The following is a 23184-nucleotide window of genomic DNA, read 5'->3' as shown; positions in this document are numbered from 1 at the left end:
TCTGTAACGACAGACATCCATTAAAAACACAGTACATTTTAGTGCGAGAAGCCCTTGAATTTGTGATAGCCATAGGGAATTATTTGTTTGTATAGTAAGTTAAAAAAAGCTTAGTTAAAAACCCGCTCGTCACGTCTACTTGCTGCGTCACTTATACCATTTTTGAGCGTTTTTTACTGGGAAACCGATGCAGCGAAGGTAATGAATGCGACACATGTCAAGATAATGCCTAATGGCATGGGTTGCTGGATATTAGCGGAAAGGAGAGGAAGTAGCTAGGTACTCAATATCGTTTCTTTCTCTCACGCTTCACAAGGTTTGAAGCTCAGTTGCTATGCTCACGAGCTGGAAATGTTGGAATGGGTAAGGAATGTTGAGTATAGTTCATTTGCGGTAAAATTAATATTTTTACAGCCTTGACATAATTTTTCAATCGAAGAAATTTCGAACTTTGCGACAAATAGTGTACCTAGTCCATTTTTTTCTTTTCGATTTTGAGTTTGATGACGCAATAACGTATACAATATTCACTAACGGTAAATGGATGTAGTATTAGCTTAAAAATATGAATACGCTGTGCATTAAAATTAATATTTTTATATGTTTTCATTGTGTTTTTTTAATTTTTTATTAAATATATTTTGGTGTCAAATTTTCCGAATTTTAGATGGTTCCTGAAAAATGTATTCGTAAAATCGCGGCTTCGTTGAGTCCGGGCTCCGTAAAATCGAGGTTCTAATGTACTCTTAATTCTGAAGTTAAGTACTGAACATGTTATTTAAGGGTTTATCAGGGCCGTATTTACGCGCAGGCTATCTAGGCTGTAGCCTATGGGCCCGCACCACAAATGGGGGCCCGCACCACACGACACGAAAAAAAAAATTATACTGCGACGTGGATCTTCTTATATTCTTAAAATATGCGTCGACATAGTGTCCAGTTGTTTTGTGTGGATTAATTGCGCCGAACTAAACTCTTCTGTGGAAAGCTGATATATGAGTTATGTCAGCATTTAGAAATTTTCGATTATTTTCATTGGTTTTGGTGTCACTTAATTCCTTAACCTCTAAATACTGTTTGGTTAAATTGTCTAGTTAAATAATAAACTAATTTTTTCTGCGCTTTTCTATCACTAAATAAACTTATAGTCCTCGACTACTGAATCCATCTGTGCTAATTCTAAATGATAAGCAATTATGATTCATATCGAAACATAGTAATATACATTTAATTGTGAAACAATTTTTGACTATAATTATAAGCGTAGTTCAGGTCTTACATTTAAAAACAACTGTTTTCTGACTGTGATAACATATTTAAATCGCTTCTCTCCCAAAGTTGAATCTTTTGACCAACATTTTTTAAACTTTCTAATTATTTTAATTTAATTTGTACGCGACATTTATTTATGGGTAAAGAGAGCAATTAGTTGGACTGTATTCTTGATATCCGTGTACCCGAGACGCTGTAAAAGTATAAGGACTGTATTCCTGCATTTTTGTTGCTAAAAATTCATTTGTTTCAATTAAATAGTTAATAATTAATTAATAAAAAAGCCAATATAGATTTTTTATGGCGAATGAGTACTGTAGTCTAGTATTTTAGTAACAGGACAAAAAATTTTAATAGGGTCAGAACTGGAACTATTTTATGGCTAGTAACAAGCCGCAGTTGTCTTCCAAAATATTAAAAATACTTCATACCCCTAAGTCTGGCCCCCCCCTACAAATTATCATATGGGCGCCCTTGCCGTGTGCTCCTGATTATTCTTGACAATATTTTGATGGATTTCTCCGTGTGCTCCTGATTATTCTTGACAATATTTTGATGGTTTTCACTGGGTGCTTCTGATTAATCCTGACTAGACATCTGATGGTTTTCTCCGAGTGCTTCTGGTTACTGATGAGGAATATATCTCTGCATGAAGGATTTTTTTACTTAATGAAGCATGACATTTTTTATTCAAGGTTGCATATAATTAGTGAACTTCTGCTACTCAATCATTACTTGTAATATTTTTATCAGGCGGAAATTAAAAAAAAAATTATCATTACTCAGTAAAATAATTTCTGAGAAATCTAAGAAGCACTAACAGGATGGACGAACTTCCTTCTCCTTGGAGTCTATCGAAGCCATCGTTCTATTTCGATCGTTAGTGAGCATCCCGCATCCCGCATAAAAGAACTAAATATTATTTACCTGCAAGTAACATGTGGCGACATCTGTTGTTGAAAAGCAGAACTACTTGCAAAAAGTACCTTTGAATGAGATAAATTAATTCTCGCTGATGAAATAATTAAAAAATTCTATTTAAGTAATATATCTAATTTAAAACTCTTAGTTTGCATCTGGCATTAGTCTCGGTAACTAATATGAATTCCGATTTAGGATCTGACGCTGTATCGAAACGTCATCACTGTAGATACTGTAGCAAGGTGTTTACCTTGAGAAAGAATGCTAAACGACATGAGAGAAGCGAGTGTAATTTGGGTCCTTGTCAAAAACCATTTCATTGCAGTCAGTGTCAGAAATCCTTTGGTAGAAGATATTACTTGGATAGACATTACAAGACCTGTACAATTAAGATGAATAAAGATAACGAAGACTGGGCTACAACATCGCGGAAGAGGAACGAAGGCGAAAAAGCTAATGCTAAAATTACTGATCTAGATCAAGATAATAATTTAAAATTTAAAACAAACGAAGGAAGTTGTAACCACATTAGAAATGAAAATATATTTACTCCAATATCTAGTCGTCTCCATGAAAATGAGAAAGATGGAGAACCATCTGAAGCTTACAAGGTCGAAGACTTTGATGAATCATCTGAAGCGTGCATGATTGAAGATTGTGGTGACACATCTGAGGCTGACATGATTGAGTACTGTACTGAAGCACCTAAAGCAGGCAAGATCGAAGACTGTGATGGCGGTCTGAGACCAAAACGATGGAAACGACGTAATAAAATAAATTATCCTGATCAAGTTTGTGGTGCTGACATGATTGAAGACTGTGGTGACACATCAGAAGCTGGCGTGAACGAAGACTGTGCTGACACATCTAAGGCTGACATGATTGAGAACTGTACTGAAGCACCTAAAGCAGGCAAGATCGAAGACTGTGATGGCGGTCTGAGACCAAAACGATGGAAACGACGTAATAAAATAAATTATCCTGATCAAGTTTGTGGTGCTGACATGATTGAAGACTGTGGTGACACATCAGAAGCTGGCGTGAACGAAGACTGTGCTGACACAACTAAGGCTGACATGATTGAGTACTGTGCTGAAGCACCAAAAGCATGCAAGAGCGAAGACTGTGATGGTGGTTTGAGACCAAAACGATGGAAACGTCGTAATAAAATAAATTATCCTGATCAAGCTTGTGATAATCACTGGCACGATGACGAAAGTGACCTTGAGGTTGGTGTTAAAACGAAAGACACCAGAGATAATAATATTTATTATAAACATGCAAGGATGATGAACGCAGCAGAAGAGTTTGATTATACCTCATGGGAAGATCCTAACATATTGGTTGACAGGCTACGACTACTACATGGATCGCTTTGTGCAGGAAACTATTCGAACATTAAAGAAATATCCTTCATACTCAAAGAACTGAGGGAAGCTGGCTACATACAATAATGGCTTAAATTTAATGTATGTGTATAAACTTGAAGATAAATTAATATATTTTCTTTCCAAATGGTATCTACCATTTATCGAAATCTGATTTCTAAATAAAACTTATAACTTAAAGGTGCAAAATACGTTACCACTGCCAGTCAAAATGTATACTAATAAAGACATGTTAGTAACCATGCCAAGTTCGATAAGAAAAGTAATTGGAATCAGTTGGAATCAATTGAAGATGGAGCTCTTGGAACAATTGGAGCCTTTTGAAGCATTTGGAGCCTTTTGGTGCTGTTGGAGCCATTTGGAGCATTTGGAGCCATTTGGAGCATTTGGAGCTGTCAAGCATTTGGAGGCCGTTTGGAGCAATTGGAGCCTTTTGAAGCATTTGGAGCCTTTTGGAGACATTTGGAGCCATTTGGAGCGTTTGGAGCCGTTTGGAGCATTTGGAGCATTTGGAGCCGTTTGGAGCATTTGGAGCCATTTGGAGCAATTGTAGCCTTTTGAAGCATTTGGAGCCTTTTGGAGACATTTGGAGCATTTGGAGCCGTTTGGAGCATTTGGAGACATTTGGAGCATTTGGAGCAATTTGGAGACATTAGGAGCATTTGGAGCTGTTTTGGAGCATTTGGAGCCATTTGGAGCTGTCAAGCATTTGGAGGCCGTTTGGAGCATTTGGAGCCATTTGGAGCTGTGTTAAGCATTTGGTGGTTATTGGAGCATTTGGAGCCTTTTGAAGGCCGTTTGGAGCATTTGGAGCCATTTGGAGCTAAGAAGTAGTCGATGCAAGTCTATGCAGGGCTAAATGTTTATAAGATTGCTGGCTTTCGCAAGTGATTCTGTAGTAGGATAGAAATTGTGTAATAAATATTATGTTTGTAAAAGACTTTGAGGTGTTTTATTTCTCGAACCTTACACTTTTCTGGTACTTTTTTAAAATTAAAGATGATTTGTATCGGCCAGGGATCGAACCAAGGACCTTAGTCGTTTTAATCAATCAGTATATAGATTACAAATTTATTTAATGAATTTTGAACTTTTTCACGAATCTCTAGCATTATAATTATGAATTTCCAATATGGTGGTCTTGATGTCTGATAGGATGATGGCAGTAGAGGATTTAAAGACTCTTTAAGAATTTTGAACATGGTTTATTGAAATTATTATTTTTTATATAAAATTAAATGTTTTGCATCATTCAGGGATCGAACCAAGGACTGGAGCGAATCGAATCAATATGTAAGTTAATGAGTGATTTATTTAATGAATTTTGGATTTTTTCCCGCTTTTCTAGCTACATTATTACATGATTTCAAGATGGTGGTCGAATTTCAAGATGGCTGGGGCACCTCGGTAATAAATGATTACTGCACTGTAGTGGGTTAGAATAAAATTATCCAGATGGAAATGTACTCCATAATACAAGTACACACACAAGATGGAGTACTCTGGCAGGTGGTAGCTCCTGGTAGCATGTACTGAACATAAAATGTCGGATCCATGATGGACATCAAGGTCAAGGTCAAATTTAAAGGTCAAGGTCAAAGTTCAAGGTCAAGGTCAAAGGCCAAGGTCAAGGTCAAAGTTATGGTGAACAGAACATTATACTAACATGACTCCAGCACACTCTAGCAGACGAAAACAAGATGGATCCCTCCAGCGGATAAAGACAAGATGGCGGACATGACGTCATACCAGCTGATGGTAAATACCTAGTTATTGGTGGTGGTAGGTCAGTCTGTAGGTGGCTTCTGTGGAGGAAGGATCTGATTTTTTTTTATTTTTTGCCCTCACCGGTGTCGAACCAAGGACGTACATCGATATAATCAAACAGAATTCAATTACATTAATTTTTTGATAAATTATGGAATTTTTCCCGATTTTCTAACATAAAAATTACGGATTTCCAAGATGGCGTCTAAATTTCAAGATGGTGACTAAATTTAAAGATGGCGACCATAACGATGATTGCAACATTAATAGGATCCAATATGGTGGTCGTAACGTAAAGTGTAAGAATGACATGGTACTCAACCAAGATGGCGGGTGTAACGAAATATGCAACATTTATATAATCCAAGATGGCGACCGTAAAGATAACTGCAACAGTGGTTTTTAATATTTTTTTTTAATTCGATCAAATAATTTTTTTAATGATTTTTAATTTTTTTCCCGATTTTCTAACATAAAAATTGCGGATTTTCAAGATGGCGGGCGTAACGGAAACTGCAACGGTGACGTCATCTTTCAAAATGACGGTCATAATCCTAGTTTTCAAAGTCATGACCTCGACGGCTTAGAGCGGCTAGCTCTTAGGAGTTTTAAGCCGCTTTTAGGAATTTCTAGTCGCTGGGATTTTTAAGGATTAAAAACGGGAATTTTTCCCTCGAAACGGGAAATTTTTCCCTCGAAAAGAGAAATTTTTAATTTGTGGAATTTTTTGAGAATTTTTGGTGGAATTTTTTTTTCACAGAAATGGGAATTTTGGCGATTTTTGAGGAATTTTGGGCAATTTTTGCCCAAATTTGGCAAGTTTTGAGGATCAAATCCAAGGTCAAGGTCAAAGGTCAAGGTCAAGGTCAACCAAGATGGCCGCCGTGACGTCAAAATCCAAGATGGCGGAAAGGACACACAGCACCACAGCCTGGAAGCCTGTGCCAGAAAATACTATCCTATACTACTCTCGTTCAAATGCCACCCACTCATTGGCTGCTGTCTTGTGAGACGTCCCAACGTAGCAGCTTGTGATTCGATAAAGCTTTGGTCAGGTGCTTCTCATTGGCCCAGAGTCACCCCGGTGAGTGGTGAGCCAATAGCAGAGGCAGCACTGAGGTATAACTTTTTTTATTTTTTTTATTTTAGCCTATCGCGAAGTGAATTCGCGAATTTTTCCGGTCCCTGCGTATAAGCAGGGGCCGGAAAAATTCGCGGATTCAATTACCTCTAGTATAGCCTCCATTATCCTCTGCATTTCTCAAATAAACAAGCGTGTTCATTGGGTACTAAATTGTGAGGCGTCTCCACTGGGTAGCTCGAGATTCGACGCTTCTTTGGTCGATAGTCTCTCATTAGCCCAGAGAGCTCCAGTTAAACTGCGAGCCAATAGCAGAACCAGCAGAATTGTACATCATGTTCGAATTTCAGCCTATCACGAAACGAATCCGCGAATTTTTCCGGCCCCTACGTATAAGATGTTATTCGTAGAGACCGGAAAAATTCGCGGATTCATTTCGCGTTATGCTAGAATCCAAACAACCGTACCTTCATATTGCTTCTGTGATTGGCTTACAGTTTGTCTGAAGGACTTTGAGCCAATGGAAAACCTCCAACCAAAAAAAAGTATCGAATCGCAAGCGTCCCAGTTGACAAGTGTCACGAGTCAATAGCCAATGAGCAAGTGGCATTTGCCTGAGAATGTAGAGGGTTGTGGAGTCTATCCTAGAGGTCATCGAAAGCGCGAATTTTTCCGGTCCCTACGTATAAGATGTTATTCGCTGTCCGGAGGGAAAGTGCCGCGAGGGGGAGGCGGGAGCAGCTGCGCCCTCCGCGCCGTGACGCGGAGGGAGGGGGGGGGGGGGGGGCAGGGCCGCGCGGCGCCGACACCCGACAGTCGAGGCCCGGTGCGCCGGCGAGCAGGCACGCGCGGAGAGCGGCAGTGGGACACCGCGGGGAAGCTCTGGAGAGTGCGCGGGTAAGTGGTTCACCACGGCGCAATGCTCACGAGTGGCTAGCTCCGTGTTGGAGAGGGAATAAACCGTATAAATAGGGCAGGCATTTTTATCGAAAAAAAAAAAAAAAAAAAAAAAAAAGTGAACGCACATTAGACTGCAAAAAGGTATACCCAAAACAGCGGTCCCTCCCCCCCCCCCCCCTCGTGATTGGCGGTCGTCAGACCAAATAAGGGTTTGCTTCCGAACTGAATTACTGTTATTGTTATTGGTGTTCTGACAGTAGACATGTTGTAGCTTAAAGAAACTCACCCAAATCGGAAACACAGACGATGCTACAGTGTTTTAAATTTCTTTCAGCTAGTCTCGCAATCTTTCCGCGAAAAATGCGTGCCCCTTTCGTTTAAAGTACAGAATCAGACAACCTTTGCAAGAAGCAAACAAGTTGAAACAAAATAACGTTTTCAAATTCCCGTTTGTAAATTACCTAAGGCGCGAGCCGTGGTCAACTTTCAACTTATTGCGTTTTTGTTTTCTTTACGAGCCTGGTGAACAAATTAGTGTCGCCTTCCGGGAAATGTGTTTAGCTAGCGCGTTCTATAGATCCGTTCTTGGAATTATTCTTGCATTAGGGAATATTGATTTAAAATAATTTCTTAGACATACGCCGTTGCTGTTTACACTATGGTTATAAGTCTTGAGGTTTTTCCTATTACGACCAGTGAGAATTAACAATGGCGCATGTCCAAGCAGACTTTGGGGGTCCCTAATATTTGGTAGAGGGGCTTCACCAAAGGCTCCCCTCTTTTGGACGGTTTTAAAAGCCCCCCAAAAAAGAAAGGATCACGAAAATATTTGAAAAATAAAATCCTTTAATCAACGGTTCCAAGCCAACCATTAACTTAATTTTTTAACGTGGTTTTTGCTAATTTATTTTTCGAAAGTACAAAAATTAATTACTATTAATTACATTAATCTCTGAATAAATAATGTTTACGTAATGTAATGAATAAGATTCTACAATTTAATGACAAACATTTTACTTTTACATGTGCATCGGTATAGTAAACGAGCTCGCCGCTGTAGTCCAAGATATTTATTATTTTAAATCAAGTTCTATGGATGTTGCAGCTAAATTGAAGTAGCTAATTAACGAAACCTGGTTGCACACCTGTCCATCAAAGCTTGAAGGGGAAAAGGGGCGTAAGAAGAGGGGGGACGGGCTAGTAGTCTGGGCCCTGGAACGCGCGAGAAGGCAACAGATGTGAGCTCGTCCCACGGCCATGCCCACGAGGAAGTGGCCTTTCACGCAGCGCCGACACTTTCGCGTACCGCCGCGCCGCTCCGTCACAGGGGGGGGGGGGGGGGGTTGTGCCCCGGGCGCAGCATTTGTGGAGGGCCCTAAACTGGCAGTCATTTTTACCTGTTGCAGTGCAGATGAACTGAATTAATTGTATTGAAAGATACATACATGCAGATAATAAAAAATATATATATAAAAAAAACTGGCGTTTTTTCGCGTACCATCCAACTTGCGATTTATTAAAAATGAAATGACTGCCGTCTAAGTTGAATAAAAAATATTTGGAATAGTAAAATTAATATTTGGTGGTCATATGAGGTGTTGTCGGGAAAGGTTTTGGCTTGGTTGGTCTGCAAGAAGAAGGGTGAAAAAAAAGGAGGGGGGGGGGGGGAAGCCAAAATGAGTTCATGTCCCGTGGGGAAACTTGCCTAGTTACGTCCCTGTGCCGCCATGTTCGCAGGGACATCAGGAAGCTTACGGAATTTTTTTTTTATGCGGGAGGGTAAAGGGGGCAAAAGAAATCTCTCAGCAAACAGAATTTTATCCATTACTCATGTTAATAATAAATTTTGGGATTCACAACTGTGGCAGTGCAGGCCTGCATTATAACTAAAAAAAATGTGTTTCAGCAGAATTTACTACATATTAGTTAGTTAAAGTTATATTTTATTTTTATCAACACCGGTATCAAACGTATCGTACAAAGAAAAAAAATTCATAAAATTTAACACTATTGTTCTGTTCTTAAAAAAAAAAAAAAAACATTAGCAATATTCACCAGGCTGATTTTTCACGCAAGAAGTTTTGCTGAGAGAGTGAAGGGGTGGTGGGGGCCAAATGTAGTTTCTTCGCCCAGAACGAGTCTTTGGCCTGGCCACCGTGTCGCCAGAGCGACGACCCTCCAGCGCGCTCTTCGTTCACGAGCTCCCCAACAGGGCGATCCGTGCCTGAGCCCCAGGCAAGCTGGGACCGCCCGGCGCCAGCCCTCTTATTATACACGCAACTGTTTCTTATCAGATTCTAGACCCCTTATTCATTTCATCAAATGAGCATAATCAATTCCAACTTTAATAAGAATATATGAAAAATAATCAGAAGTAAATTCGACAAAAATATCGTCAAAAATTTAAGTTCCATGCTGGCTTAAAAACGTTGTTTTAAAGAGTTTTTTTTAAGTTACACTTCTTTAGGCGCGTTATGGGGAAAAAAATAATATGATGAGAGGTAATTTGTACGATGCGCAAACAGAATGAAACAAAAATTGACGTGATGAAAAAAGGCTACATACAAATAAAAATTATATGTGCTTTTAAATCAAATACTTTAGTGATTGATATTGATTACTGGTCCATATATTAAATATATATTGTGAATATTAGTAATAGAAATAATCTTTATAAGATTTTTCAAATGTATTTATATACGTGAGGTTATGTTCCCGTATGTATTGTTTATTTTCACTATAAACGATAAATTATTATTCAATAAATAATTAAAATAAATAAATTATTACAAACATTCAGCACATTATGGATTTTATTTATTAATTAAAAATTATCTCAATTATCGTACTAAATTAAATAATAAATTTTATACAGGTTTTTATATAAATTTTTAATGCTGAGTATTTATTTATTTTTAATTTGATTGAATTTTTACTTTACCAACAGTATTTATAATATCACTCCAGTCCTTTTATTATTATATTTTTATTAATTATTTGCATTCAAAATTAAAGTTTTTATCACGCCCAGTAATTATAACAACTAACGCGCGTACATAAGTACAAGTACACATTTTTTATTTTTTTTTTTTTTTAAATTTTCCGAAGGATGGCTTCCGAACTGCCATTTTTCTCTGTAGGCTGTTTCGTAAACCTCCCCTCCCCCCCCCCCCCCCCCCCCCACAACAAAAGTAAATGGCCCAGACCCCGCAAATATCTTAGAGCTGTCACTGCTACTCGAGTTCACGTTCTTCGCTGCTTGTGACTCGTGTGCGGACATTTTTTGTGCAGCAAGAATTCTGGGATCATGACAGTGTGACGCGATGCGGATGGAATAACTTCCCAAGCCATTCTAATTCGTCACAGCTGTGACTTCATTGCGACCTAATTCGCGGGTGCGACACTCTTCCCGATTAGAAACATTTTCCATTTCCGTCGCATCGCGGGCGCGACGTGACTGAAATGTCAGAATTTTTTTAAATGATGGTTAGACTGGTGCATTGGAAATATTATTGTTGGTATACATATATATTCAAAGGTTTTGTTTACTAAAATTACATTTGAAAAATTTGAAATGGGTTCATGCACAGTAAATTTTCCGAATGAAATATGTAGATAAAAAAAAAATGTTGGTTGTCGTATACGTGTTGCGTCTGAAATGGCCAGAAACATTTTGTATACTCTTTAATTGTTTATTTGTTTTTGTCACGCGGGTAAAAACTGCATGTTCACTATCGTGTTTTTTTCGCGTCGCGTCCTTTGCGCTATTGGTATTCCGGCGGTAATCGCTAGAGCTCTGAAGCGCGTTGCTGCTTGTGGCTACCGTTAAGTGGCTACCGTTAAAGGCCCGTCTACATGACTTGTCCTAAACTGTGTCCGAAGGACGCTCGTCGCTGATTGGTCCACGCGACCCTCTGACGTCATGCGTCAAGTGGGCGAAGGTCCGAACCTACCTGGTCCGAAGACATTCGTCAATTTGAACTTTTTGTCCCAACCTGTGTACTTCGGACACAGAAAAAGAACAGAACACTCACGATATTTGAATTTCCTGTTCCCGTTTGAAAACGTCTTTGTTTTTGTTATTGAAGGAAATGGAAGGTGTTGTAAGTCAAAAAGAGCCACTTTGCCTTACTGAATAAATATATAATATTGAACTCCCACAACTTTCATAAGTTCAATCTCAAACTACAAAGCATCAAAACAATAAACAAAAATATTTGGTTTGGCACATTTACTGCGCTCTGGTGACAACTTTAGAAATCAATACATTTGGACATCGGACATCCCAATTGTGGACAGGGCAGTTTTCGGTGAGACAATGTGACGTCACTCATATTCGGATAAGGACACGGACCACGCACAGGTTCGGACTATTGTAGACGGGCTCTTAAACGCACGGTCTCGTTAACTGCAAGGAGACGCAAATGACCCTGGAAATGTGGCTGGCGTAGCGGTTTACCTTCTGCCAGGTTATTGCTCTGCACCCGAGGCACATGCGCGCCAGCAGGCGTCGCCGACAACGTCTGTCCCTGTGGACGAGTTCGCTGACCACTCGTCGGTGAACGCACGCGGTGCAAGAGGTCACTATGGCTCAGCGAGTGCTTATTTGGCCTACCAGTAGCGGCTCTAGACTTTGTGGGGCCCTGGCCTATTTACTTTTATGGAGGCCTCCCCCCCCCCCCAACTCATCCCCCCGAAGATCTGAAAAATGTATTCTTTCAAACAACGTTACTAACCCAATGACAATGGTTTTGTTTATATAATTTTAAGGTATTTTGATATTCTTTCCTTGATCAATTATTCTCAAGTCATAAATGCTTATGATCAAATTTTCTGTAGAATCGCACCATAGATGGAAATAAAACCTTTGCATTTTTTTTTTTTCCTAATACAATATCATTATTTGAAATATGTATTGATTAGCATATTTAGTTACGAGATGATAACAATTTCATTTTTCTTTTCCCATTAATTCCACATTTTTAACAGAACAGTTGACCAACAGAAAATAAACAAAAATTAAAGGCATGGCGTGGAGCCCTGGAGCCACGCCTGAGGCCTATAAAGGTTGAGTGAAACTCGTTTACATACTCACACGAGGTTTTTCCTAAGGTCCTTATTAGACAATTAACTAAGAATATTAAATGTACCAAAATTTATCAATAAAACATAAGTTACTTCTCCATCAAAGCTTGATGAAAAAAATAAAGGACTGTCGAGTAAAAAAAAAAAAATAATTGGTTCAAAAAATTATTACACATGTGATTTCCATAAATTTTTAGCAATCCTCTCTCAAAAATACTGGCAAGGCCTCTGGTGTAGTAGTATGTGTTTCAAAGCACTTATGTGCAGTTATATTGTGCTATAGTGTTATGTAGTTTGCAATATTTATGCAGAACCATTTGTTATAATTTAATCTTTTTTATTTTTTTTTGACGTGATAACGTCTTATAAATCGATGAATGCCGGCTGCACACACAAAAAAGCATGACTCATTGTCACGTTCCGCCTGAGCTGAGCGTGAAAGAACTGGCCCACCATCGTGCGAGAAAATCTTCTATAATATCAAACAGGTGAAGGCGGGCTTTTCAGAAGCAGCAATTAAAAAAAAAGATTAATTTGTCCGATTTCGTCATTTCAAATGAACAATTTATTGACATTGATTTGATTTCAGTTTATTTATAGAACTAATTGTTTGTGATTATATTTAAACAAACTATTTAAATTAAATTTGCAAAAACTGTAATTAATATTTGAAAATAAAATAGTATGCAAATTTTCATCGATGTTTTCTTATGACGTTATCACGTAAAAATATTGTCCGTAAACAGAATTTAGAGACAACCCCCTTTTTTAATAAGATATTAATCCTGTGTGACTATGTATGGCGTGGAAGGATAGCAGAAATAAATCTTGTTGACTGATTACCATTCGGCATTGAAAGATTGACTGGGTTTCATGGTTTTCTTTACCAAAGATGCTTGGTGCAGCTTAAGAGATAAGATATTCCAAGGAAACCATATTTGCCTTCTCAGTGACACATGTGAGCAGAAGCATATGCCTACTCAAAGTTAAATTTAGTATTTCACAGCTGAGAAATAGTTTTCCAAAACCATTTAGAATACTATCACATTAAGTAGTATATTTTCTCATATACTGTACCACATTGTTGTGAATTGTCTCCTCATCTTACAAGAGGAAAGCACGAATTGGGAAATTCACTTCGGGACGAGACTCGGTATGTTAGCAGTATACCTTTATGGTGTTCACCCCTTAAAATAATAAAATGCACTGATCACCCATTTCCAAGAAAAAGTCTTTGACAATTTGATCCCAGTTTATATACTGGTTAAGTTTCATTTTGGCCAACAGCTTAGCAGTCTAGGTGGCAACATGCTTTCTTGCAGCTCAGATGCTCGGATTTTGATTCTTGCAGAAGTCAATTTTTTTTATTTTTAAAATATTTTTTAGTAATCTACTGTTTACAAATATTATTAATTTATATATAGGTAAATATTTTTATTTAATTTATTAAAAATATTTATTTATTAGACATTACTTTATATTTAAATTACAGTAATAATTCAATCATATAAAAATAAAATAATAATAGGTTTAATAATATCTATAACTAAATATTCTAATGGCTATTAACATTAGTGAATAATTTCTGTAATTTAAATATCATTTAAAATATAATAAATAAAAGAAAATGTTTCTATTTAAATTTATAATATTCATAAACAGTAGATTAATTAATCTTTTTTAGTACCTAATCAAAAAATAAGGTGACTGTCTACGAGAATCAAAACCCGAGCGTCTGGATGGCAAGCAAGTTTGTTACCACCCAGGCCACTGCAAGAGTGAAACTTAACTGGTGTATAAATTGTTTTTAAATTTCCAAAGAAGTTGCCGAGCAAGGAAAAACGGTCAGTGAGTCGCGAACGCTGCAAGAGGAAGGAGCTTCATGCACCTGTCATCGTATTTCGGAGGTTTTGAGTGATACAGGGGGAAACGGGCCTCGCCACACATGAGCTACGTCACGGCCCTGAGAACAGAGAAGCCGGTCCACATGTCCATTATACATGTGGTGGCGCGCTAGGATGCAACGAACACTTCAACCCCCATTGCGGTAGCAACTAATACACAGGATCATCCCGAAGTGAATTTCTCAAGTTGTGTCCTCCTTTTGTTGGCAAGCCTTCTTTTCACAGACGAGAGACTGTTAGGTTCTTTATTACTATTCCCAAAGGAAATCACACACTCGTCTACACATCACAAAACCACCATCTTGGCCCGTCATACACCACCTTTTTCGTCCGCCCTTGCTGCCAACCGTTATACACTACAATCCCGTCCTTCCTTATGAGCTTGAGATCAAATGATCTCCAAAATACATAGTACAGTTGTATATTACCCTACTATAAATACATATTACATGACAAGTTGCATTTCTCAACAATCACAAATAATGTTACAAATCTAACCTTACTGGAGGTTTCACTAATCGTGTTGACCGTCTGTCTGGTCTAGGTCTGCTTTCCCCTTGCTACACATCACAAAACCACCATCTTGGCCCGTCATACACCACCTTTTTCGTCCGCCCTTGCTGCCAACCGTTATACACTACAATCCCATCCTTCCTTATGAGCTTGAGATCAAATGATCTCCAAAATACATAGTACAGTTGTATATTACCCTACTATAAATACATATTACATGACAAGTTGCATTTCTCAACAATCACAAATAATGTTACAAATCTAACCTTACTGGAGGTTTCACTAATCGTGTTGACCGTCTGTCTGGTCTAGGTCTGCTTTCCCCTTGCACTGAAGTGGGGGATACAAAGCCTTTGAAGGGTGGACTATGGCTATCTTCTCTAAGTAGTCCTGAGGAAGACAGCTCTTTCGGTATTCCTTCCTTAGGCACCACCTTTGTGGCAACCCTCCCCCTCACTTCGTCATCAATTCCTTCCCCACTACCACGCTTTGATGTTGCCCAGTTTCCTAACTTAGGCCCCCATGCCAGTGTGTCACTAACCACATTGTTTGACACTACTGGATGTCTACAATCTGGTAACTGTGATTTCCGGATTTGATCCACATGCACTATCCTATTTCTTTGGTTACTTCCCCATAACACCAAATATGTCAATGAACTTAAGACTTTTACAATTCTACTTGGAACCCATTTCCATACTTTATCTCCTATTGTTTTCACCAGGACCTTTTCCCCTACTTCATATAAAGGAACACCATCCTTTATTGGTTGCCTTCGTTCACACTTTTTGGTTTTATTTTTGTCAGGTTTTAACATGCTCAGCTTGGTTCTGGGTTTTGTTTTAAAGATCACTTCCGCCGGGGTCTGTCCCGTTACTGTACAAGGAGTATTTCGGTAAACAAACAAGAACTCTTCTAACCTATGGTGGATGTTTACATGCTTATTTTTGAGTGTTCCATCAATGACCTGTTTCTTCAATGCCTGTTTTAATGTTTGAACCCCCCGTTCTGCTAGTCCATTCGATTTGGGATGATACGGTGGGCTTTTCAACACCTGTATGCCATTTCCTTTACAAAAGGATATGAAGTCTTCAGAGTTAAAGGGAGGCCCATTGTCAGAGACAATAGCACCTGGAATTCCAAAAATGGCAAAACATGAACGTAACCTTTCAATGACCTTCCCCGCTGATGTAGTACTCATGACCCAGGCACTCACCCACTTAGAAAAGTGATCACATAGAATGAGTATTTTTTCTCCTCCTTGGTCCAAGAAATCCAAATGAATTCGCTCCCATACTGAATAAGTTTGAGGCCAGGTCATTGTTGGAATCTCCTTGCGCATATTCTGTGTACATTGGCAGGCTTCACAAGTCTGCACTCTATTTTGAATGTCCTGGTCAACACCAGGCCACCAAACCATACCACGTGCTAACAGTTTCATTCTCACAATTCCTGGATGTTGATCATGTAGCATTTCAATGACTTTCTCTTGTAGCTGTTTTGGTATAATTATTCTATTTCCCCACATAAGGCATCCTTGTTGTAACGACAGTTCATGCCTCCTCATGAAGAATGGCTTCAAGTTTGGATCTGATAACCTATCTGTCCATCCATGTTTTGTGAGTTCTATTACCTTTGCTACTCCTACATCCTGACGTTGAGCTTCACAAACATCATCTGTATTGAGGGGTAAATCAGGAATGTTTGTGAAAGCAAAAATGCAGTTATCTATGCTCCCCGGCAGGGGCAACCTAGATAAGGCGTCTGCATTAGCCATTAATGATCCTTGTCTGTACTCAAGTTTATAATTATAAGCTGCTAAGATAACTGCCCATCTCTGAAGCCGTGCATGTGCTAAGGTAGGAATGGCCTGATCATGGCCCAACAGTCTCTTTAAAGGTTGATGATCTGTCACCAGTACAAACTGATGACCATAAATGTACTTGTGGAAACGTTTTACCGCAAACATTATGGCTAACGCTTCCCTGTCGATTTGTGAATAGTTTTGCTCTGCCTTTGAAAGTGTGCTCGATGCAAAAAGCACAGGTTTGTCATTCCCCTCTACCCTATGGCTTAACACAGCACCAACTCCATATGGGGATGCATCACATGCCACCACAATTTGAGCTGTTGGGTTAAAGTGCGTTAATACCTGATTGGATGTTAACATTTGCTTCGCTGCCTCAAAGGCTGTTTGGCACTCTGCATTCCAAATCCACTTGCTGCCACATTTAGTCAAGTCATACAGGGGTTTCATCTTACTGGACAGCATAGGTAAAAACTTATGGTAGAACTGCAGCAGACCCAGAAAGGATTTTAACTGTGTTACATTTAAAGGTCTGGCTGCTTGTGTAATGGCTTCAGTCTTTTCATCGGTAGGATGAACTCCATACTCATCTATCTTATGCCCTAAATATTCTACTGACTCACCATAGAAGCGGCATTTCGACAGGTTAACTCTAATATTATGATCATTTAACCGCTCTAGTACAGCAAATACTTTTTGCTTGCAATCATCTATTGATGTTCCCACAATCAAAACATCATCTATGTAACATACCACCCCAGGTAATCCTTGCAGCACTCTATCCATAACGGACTGAAATATGGCTGGAGCACTAGCTACGCCATAGGGTAAACTTGTCCACTGAAACAAGCCTAGGTGAGTATTCATTGTGAGGTAAGGCCTAGATTCCTCCCCCACTTCTAACTGCTGATACGCATTGCTCAAATCTAATACAGTGAAAATCTTACCCCCTGTTAACCCAGCAAAAATGTCTTCCAATTTTGGTAGCGGGTAACAATCAACATTTAGGACTTTGTTTAAGGCCACCTTAAAATCTACACATACTCTTACACCCCCCTGTTTTTTTTGGTACCACCACAATGGGACTAGCCCACTCACTATGTCTTACAGGAATAATTTTACCTACATTCTGCAAATCATGTAGCTGCTTTTCTACCTGCTCTTTAAGTGCGTAAGGCACATCATAAGCTTTGTGAAACACTGGTATTGCCTCCTCTTTGACATTCAGATGGGCCTTAAAATTACGTATGCATCCAGTAGTGTCTGCATTAAATACTCTAGGAAATCTTGTACTCATTTCACTTAGTCCCAGTGTCCCCACTTCAACACATGTGCTTGATACCTCATTGGGACCCTGACCACAACCAATCAATTTACCTACGTTACTTACTGCCTCCAAGTTATTTCTCCAATCAGGTAGAATAGCATCAAGCCATTCTCTTCCCAACAGAGGCAACATGTTTGCTCTCCCTCCTATTACCACGAGGGGCAGTTGATGCTCTCTCCCAGACTGCCCTCTTACATTTACACTGATTTGCCCCAACACTTTGACCTGGTTACCAGTGACTGACTTTAATTCTAAGGCACAATGTTTAAGTACTACCCGTGGAAAATGGTCCTTGTAAGCAGAAACTGGTATGACAGATACACAAGCTCCACTATCTATCTCCATTTTTATCCTTTGACCTTCTACGGAAACCACTGCAGTCAAGGGTTTATTTACACTATTGATATATACTGTTGTGTTCACGGAAGAGTTAACTTGATTAAGATGCAATGCATTAAGTTCCATAAGCTCGTCACTAGACTCTGCCCCCAGTTCTTTCACCATACGAGAGCGACATACTCGAGCTGCGTGACCTTTCTTCCCACACGAGTAACAGGTCCACTGCCTTGCTGGACATGTCTCATGAGCATGCCTCCGTCCACATCGGAAGCAAGATGATGCTGCTCCGCTTGCCGCTGCTCCACTAGGGTGTTTGGATGTAGACCTGTATGTGGACTTGTAGTCATTATTTCTCTGCTGCCCGCCTCGCGAGTATGTTTCCTGGACTGTACCTTGTTGCTTATCTGTTACTTTGTTGACAGTTTCTGTTACGTCCATTGGCGAAGTTGGCAATGTTGGCTGGAACAACTTTGTCTGCTGTGCGGCCTGTTCCATGCTGCTGGCGATAAGGCAAGCCTTGTCAAAGTCTAGGTTAGGTTCACAGATCAGACTACGTTGTATGATTTCGGACCGCAAGCCACATACCAAACGATCCCGTAATGCTTCTTGTAGAAATTTACCAAAGTTACATGATTTTGCCAGGTTTTTTAGTTCTATTATGTATTCAGATACCGATACATTGCTTTGCTGATCACATTTATGAAATCTGAACCTTTCGACTATGATGTTCTTGGCAGGCGAAAAATGTGTAGAAAGCACCTCCAACAATTCTTCAAATTTCTTTGATGTAGGATTGTCTGGTATCAGTATGCTTTTGAGGGTAGCGTACGTTTTGGCCCCCATAAGGGTAATAAATAGTGGCACCTTGGCATCTTCTTTGATTTCATTCACTACAAAAAACTGTTTTAGCCTTTCCACGTACGAATCAAAGTCCTCTGTCTGCGCATTATATTCCCCAATATGTCCCAGCAACCCCATGTTTACATTTTCATGTGCGGTACGTGAAAGTGAACAAAATGTGGCCCGCCTTACTCACAATACACCCCACTGTTGTTGTAATGCACTCCCATAAATTACCGCACATCGCCGATCCCATCCTCGTCGCCAATTGTTAGGTTCTTTATTACTATTCCCAAAGGAAATCACACACTCGTCTACACATCACAAAACCACCATCTTGGCCCGTCATACACCACCTTTTTCGTCCGCCCTTGCTGCCAACCGTTATACACTACAGAGACAAACTCCCAATTGTGCATCTTCTGTTTTTTTTTTGTTCATTGTAAAAGGTTAGGTTAGCTACATTATAAATACTTTAAAACATTGTGGACGGTTGATTTGGTTAGGATAGCTACATTAAAGATACTGTGAAATCATGTAAACGGTTTCCTAGCCCTGGATAGCTACATATTAAAAAGTTATTTGCTAAGCAACCATAAAATGATTTTACAGTATTTTTAATGTAGCTATACCTAATATAACCAACCATCCACAATGTTTTTAAGTATTTATAATGTAGCTAACCTATCCTAATCGACAGCAAAATTTAATGCCACACCGGTTTATACAATGAGATAGAACGGAAAAAAAAGTGAGCATGAACTTTGGGAAACTTCGGGTGTGGCTCTCTCGTCTGTGAAATGAAGGCTTCCCTCTTTTGTTAGGCATGGGTAGAAGGTTTTTACTGTATATATGTTTACATGTTAAATGCTACTCAGTTTGTTTAAGATGCCACACACAGACTTATGATATATTATGGCATGATACGAACACACAATTTTAGTCTCCTTCTAATTTTGGCATGTTTGTTTTCCTCGCAATTCAGCAGGACTTCTTTCACATCTCATTTTTCTGCCAACCTAACTGCTTTTTATTAGCTTGTGTGTATCTACAGTGGCATTGCTCACTATAATCTTGGAATTCTCGTCTTCTTAAGGCTCTGTACATAACAACACTATGTGAATCTCCACCTCAACTCTTAACCTTGACACTTTATTGCTTTAGAATTTCCTTGGTCTGGCGAGTGGAGAAACATAATAAAGAGGACAAAAATAATTATTCAACACACCCTTCTGAGCCAGAAGGCTGGACTAATTACCAATAAAAATGCAAAAATAAAATGTCTCGTTGCAGACACTGTTGGCAGGTTGTTGAAGTTATAAACTCACATGGTGGTTTGTATGCCCTCCTCAAACCTTCATTTATTTTTTTCTTAACAACAAACCCCATTTTTTTTTTCTTTTCAAGTCATTTTCCCCTAGATTTGTTTGGTGCAAGTGTCTAGAACCTGCGTTCCTGCACAGTGTTTTCACATTACAGTAGACTTCAGAAAGTCCAGCATCCAATGCTCTGGAATGCCTTGATGGTCTGGCACCAGCGAGAAATGTACACACTTACACTAACCAAGTGAACTTAAACTAAAAATATATATGTTTTTGAGCTATTATCAAAAAATGCTTTTACAGTATGCACATAAGTGGTAGTTGGAAGCGACAGGCGAGGCCTGAGGTCGCTTGGTAGTGCACGTATGAGCCTTTAAAATGTAGAGTAAAAATCTAGTTTTGATAGAGTATTTCTGTTAAAATGTTTATCCTAAACAAAATTTATTGCCAAACACCATCTTACAGATGTATTTCCTCTACAAATTAGCGTTTAGCAATCACATGAGATATCGCCCAATAATCTGGCATTTACGGTGATTTCGACACCTGCTAAGTGTAAATATTATAAAGTAATCAATAGGGTGCAGACTGATGCCTGTTTTGATCTGGCAAAAACCTTTGATATTCTACTTGTCAAATTATCAAACTTTGGCTTGAGTGAAATTTACATAAATTGGTTTACTAGCTATCTTATAGATAGATGTTTCTTTGTAACAATACATAACCATAATTCTTCTATATACTCTGCTATTTGGGTTTGTTCTCTCTTGTAAGTTTTGGTATCTTTTACACATACTATAATCTTTAAAACAGATACAAGTTTTTATTTGTTAGTTTTTCTAACTTAACTTCACAATCCACAAGTAGGTTTTGCAAACCTAAAGTAAGTCTTACTAGAAGAGAGTATTCAAAATTTCATTGACACTTATGTTATACTAATGTATGTGTCAATGAAACAATTAATATCAACAAAACATGCCATAGTGGTATTAGAACACAGTTTATAATAACAAGATAACAGTACACAAATGATGTTATATAACATGTTGCCTTACTCTTAGAATGAGACTAGGAACAGAGGAGATTGAAATCACATTTCACACTGCTGGTGTCATAAAAATAAATGAAAGTTTTTTTAAAGACATTTATTTGCATAACTGGTAAACATTAAACTAACTGAAAATTTTGTGGCAAAAACTTGACTGGATACGTTTGCATACCTTACAAAAAATTGTTATCAGACAATAGTACAAAAACATTTGGTTTACAGTCCACTTCGTACTGAGCATTAAACACACTTTAACAATACATCCACCATCAAACAGATAAGAACCAACCAACGTTACCATTCATTATGTACATGAAAACACCTGCTCACTCTGATGTCAAAAACACAAGTAATACACACACCTTTAAATACTGTGAACTGCATTTGTCTGGACATCTAAATAGGCACAGACTTACATATAGCTATGTAAGTAAATCATAGCTATAACCCTGTTATTATGACGGTTATGAGCAAGTGCTTCAATTGCAGAGTCTTCCTTCACCTTTTCTGTACCAAACACTTCTGAAACTTGCAATGCATTCCATTATTTACATCATGCAATATGTACAAATTAAAATACATACGTACACAGATATAAATGTAACAATACATGATTGCATAGAAATCAAAATGTACACAAACAGAAAGCATCACATGAGACAAACTCAAATTATTAACACACACATAAAAAATGTCACCTTTTTAAAAAATTAAAAATATTTACATTCATTATATCACTTAAGCATGGCTAGATATGAAGTATTGATAATGGCACATTAGTTTTTTTGATGATAATACTATTGAGATATAAGTATAAATATTTTTTTCCCAAAATTCAAATCACATTTTTCTATACGAAACAAAATTTCATTTTGAAGCTTGATTAAATATTTCATTTATGCTAATGCGGCAATACAACTAAGTAAACAGAGTGAATAAGATTTATAAATACTTCATTAGCCATAAAACATAGCATAATATTCAGCATAATTATTGAGTTCCACGGAGCAGAACATTACATCCATTCCATCAGTCATAACTCGAATAAATACTCGATCTGTATCAAAACACTCAGTGCTACATCAAAGGCAGAAATTGGTGCAGTTTCATCAGTCTGTGTAAGGAACAGTCTTTTCTCTCGCGTTGTGTGGTTCACAGTTCCGTGCTCATCTCGTGGGTGACCTCGCGGCCGTTGGTTTGGGTGAGTGCGGCCGCGGTGGACTTGCAGGGCGAGGAGTCGCTCCCCGTGTGCTCCAGGGACTCGTCATCCTCCCTGATGGTCTCCGGGTCTTTGCCCCACCCCGAGCCCATCACCGCGCCGCCGGCCTGAAAACACACCGCAAGCGTGTAGCGACCTGCCCGCTTCACATCCTCACTGAATTAGAAGCAGTGTACAATGTACACATCTGCCATCAATTGGACTGGTGTGACGACAACGCCATGTTAGTCACGCGAAAAACCTTGTAGCTTTCTGATATTATTTTCTTATGTATTTGGCCACTAAACTGGCTTTTTTAAGCTAGTTTGTCATTACCCACATATAAACTACAAAAAACTTTTAGGAGCAGACTACTAAATCATTTAGCAGTTTTTAAAATACATACTAAAGTAGTGTCACAAAATTTGCAAATTTTTTTTGCATGTTTAAGTTTATCTGAATGCTTCGCTGC

General features: G+C 38.6%; 2 protein-coding genes across 6 annotated transcripts in view; one reads left to right on the top strand and one right to left on the bottom strand.

Annotated features, from left to right (window-relative positions):
* LOC134532848 (uncharacterized) overlaps positions 1–23184 on the top strand; it is a 79727-nt gene that overhangs the window by 41063 nt on the left and 15480 nt on the right. Inside the window, exon 1 of one of the 3 annotated variants that reach the window (XM_063369832.1) lies at positions 7244–7326. The exons of the other annotated variants lie outside the window; for them this stretch is intronic. The gene's annotated coding sequence lies outside the window, so the exon portion shown is untranslated. Of the gene's footprint in view, positions 1–7243; positions 7327–23184 lie in introns of those variants that run through there. 3 annotated transcript variants of the gene reach the window in all.
* Positions 21597–23184, bottom strand: part of LOC134532847 (band 4.1-like protein 4) — a 415376-nt gene continuing 413788 nt past the window's right edge. For all 3 annotated transcript variants that reach the window (XM_063369829.1, XM_063369830.1, XM_063369831.1), the window contains one exon: positions 21597–22840. In XM_063369829.1, coding sequence (XP_063225899.1) covers positions 22667–22840 — 174 coding nt within the window. In that variant the 3' untranslated portion in view covers positions 21597–22666. The remainder of the gene's footprint in view (positions 22841–23184) is intronic.

The sequence above is a fragment of the Bacillus rossius genome, chromosome 6 (assembly GCF_032445375.1).
Source record: "Bacillus rossius redtenbacheri isolate Brsri chromosome 6, Brsri_v3, whole genome shotgun sequence".
Lineage (NCBI taxonomy): Eukaryota > Metazoa > Arthropoda > Insecta > Phasmatodea > Bacillidae > Bacillus > Bacillus rossius.
This window is presented reverse-complemented; position numbering and strand designations above follow the sequence as displayed.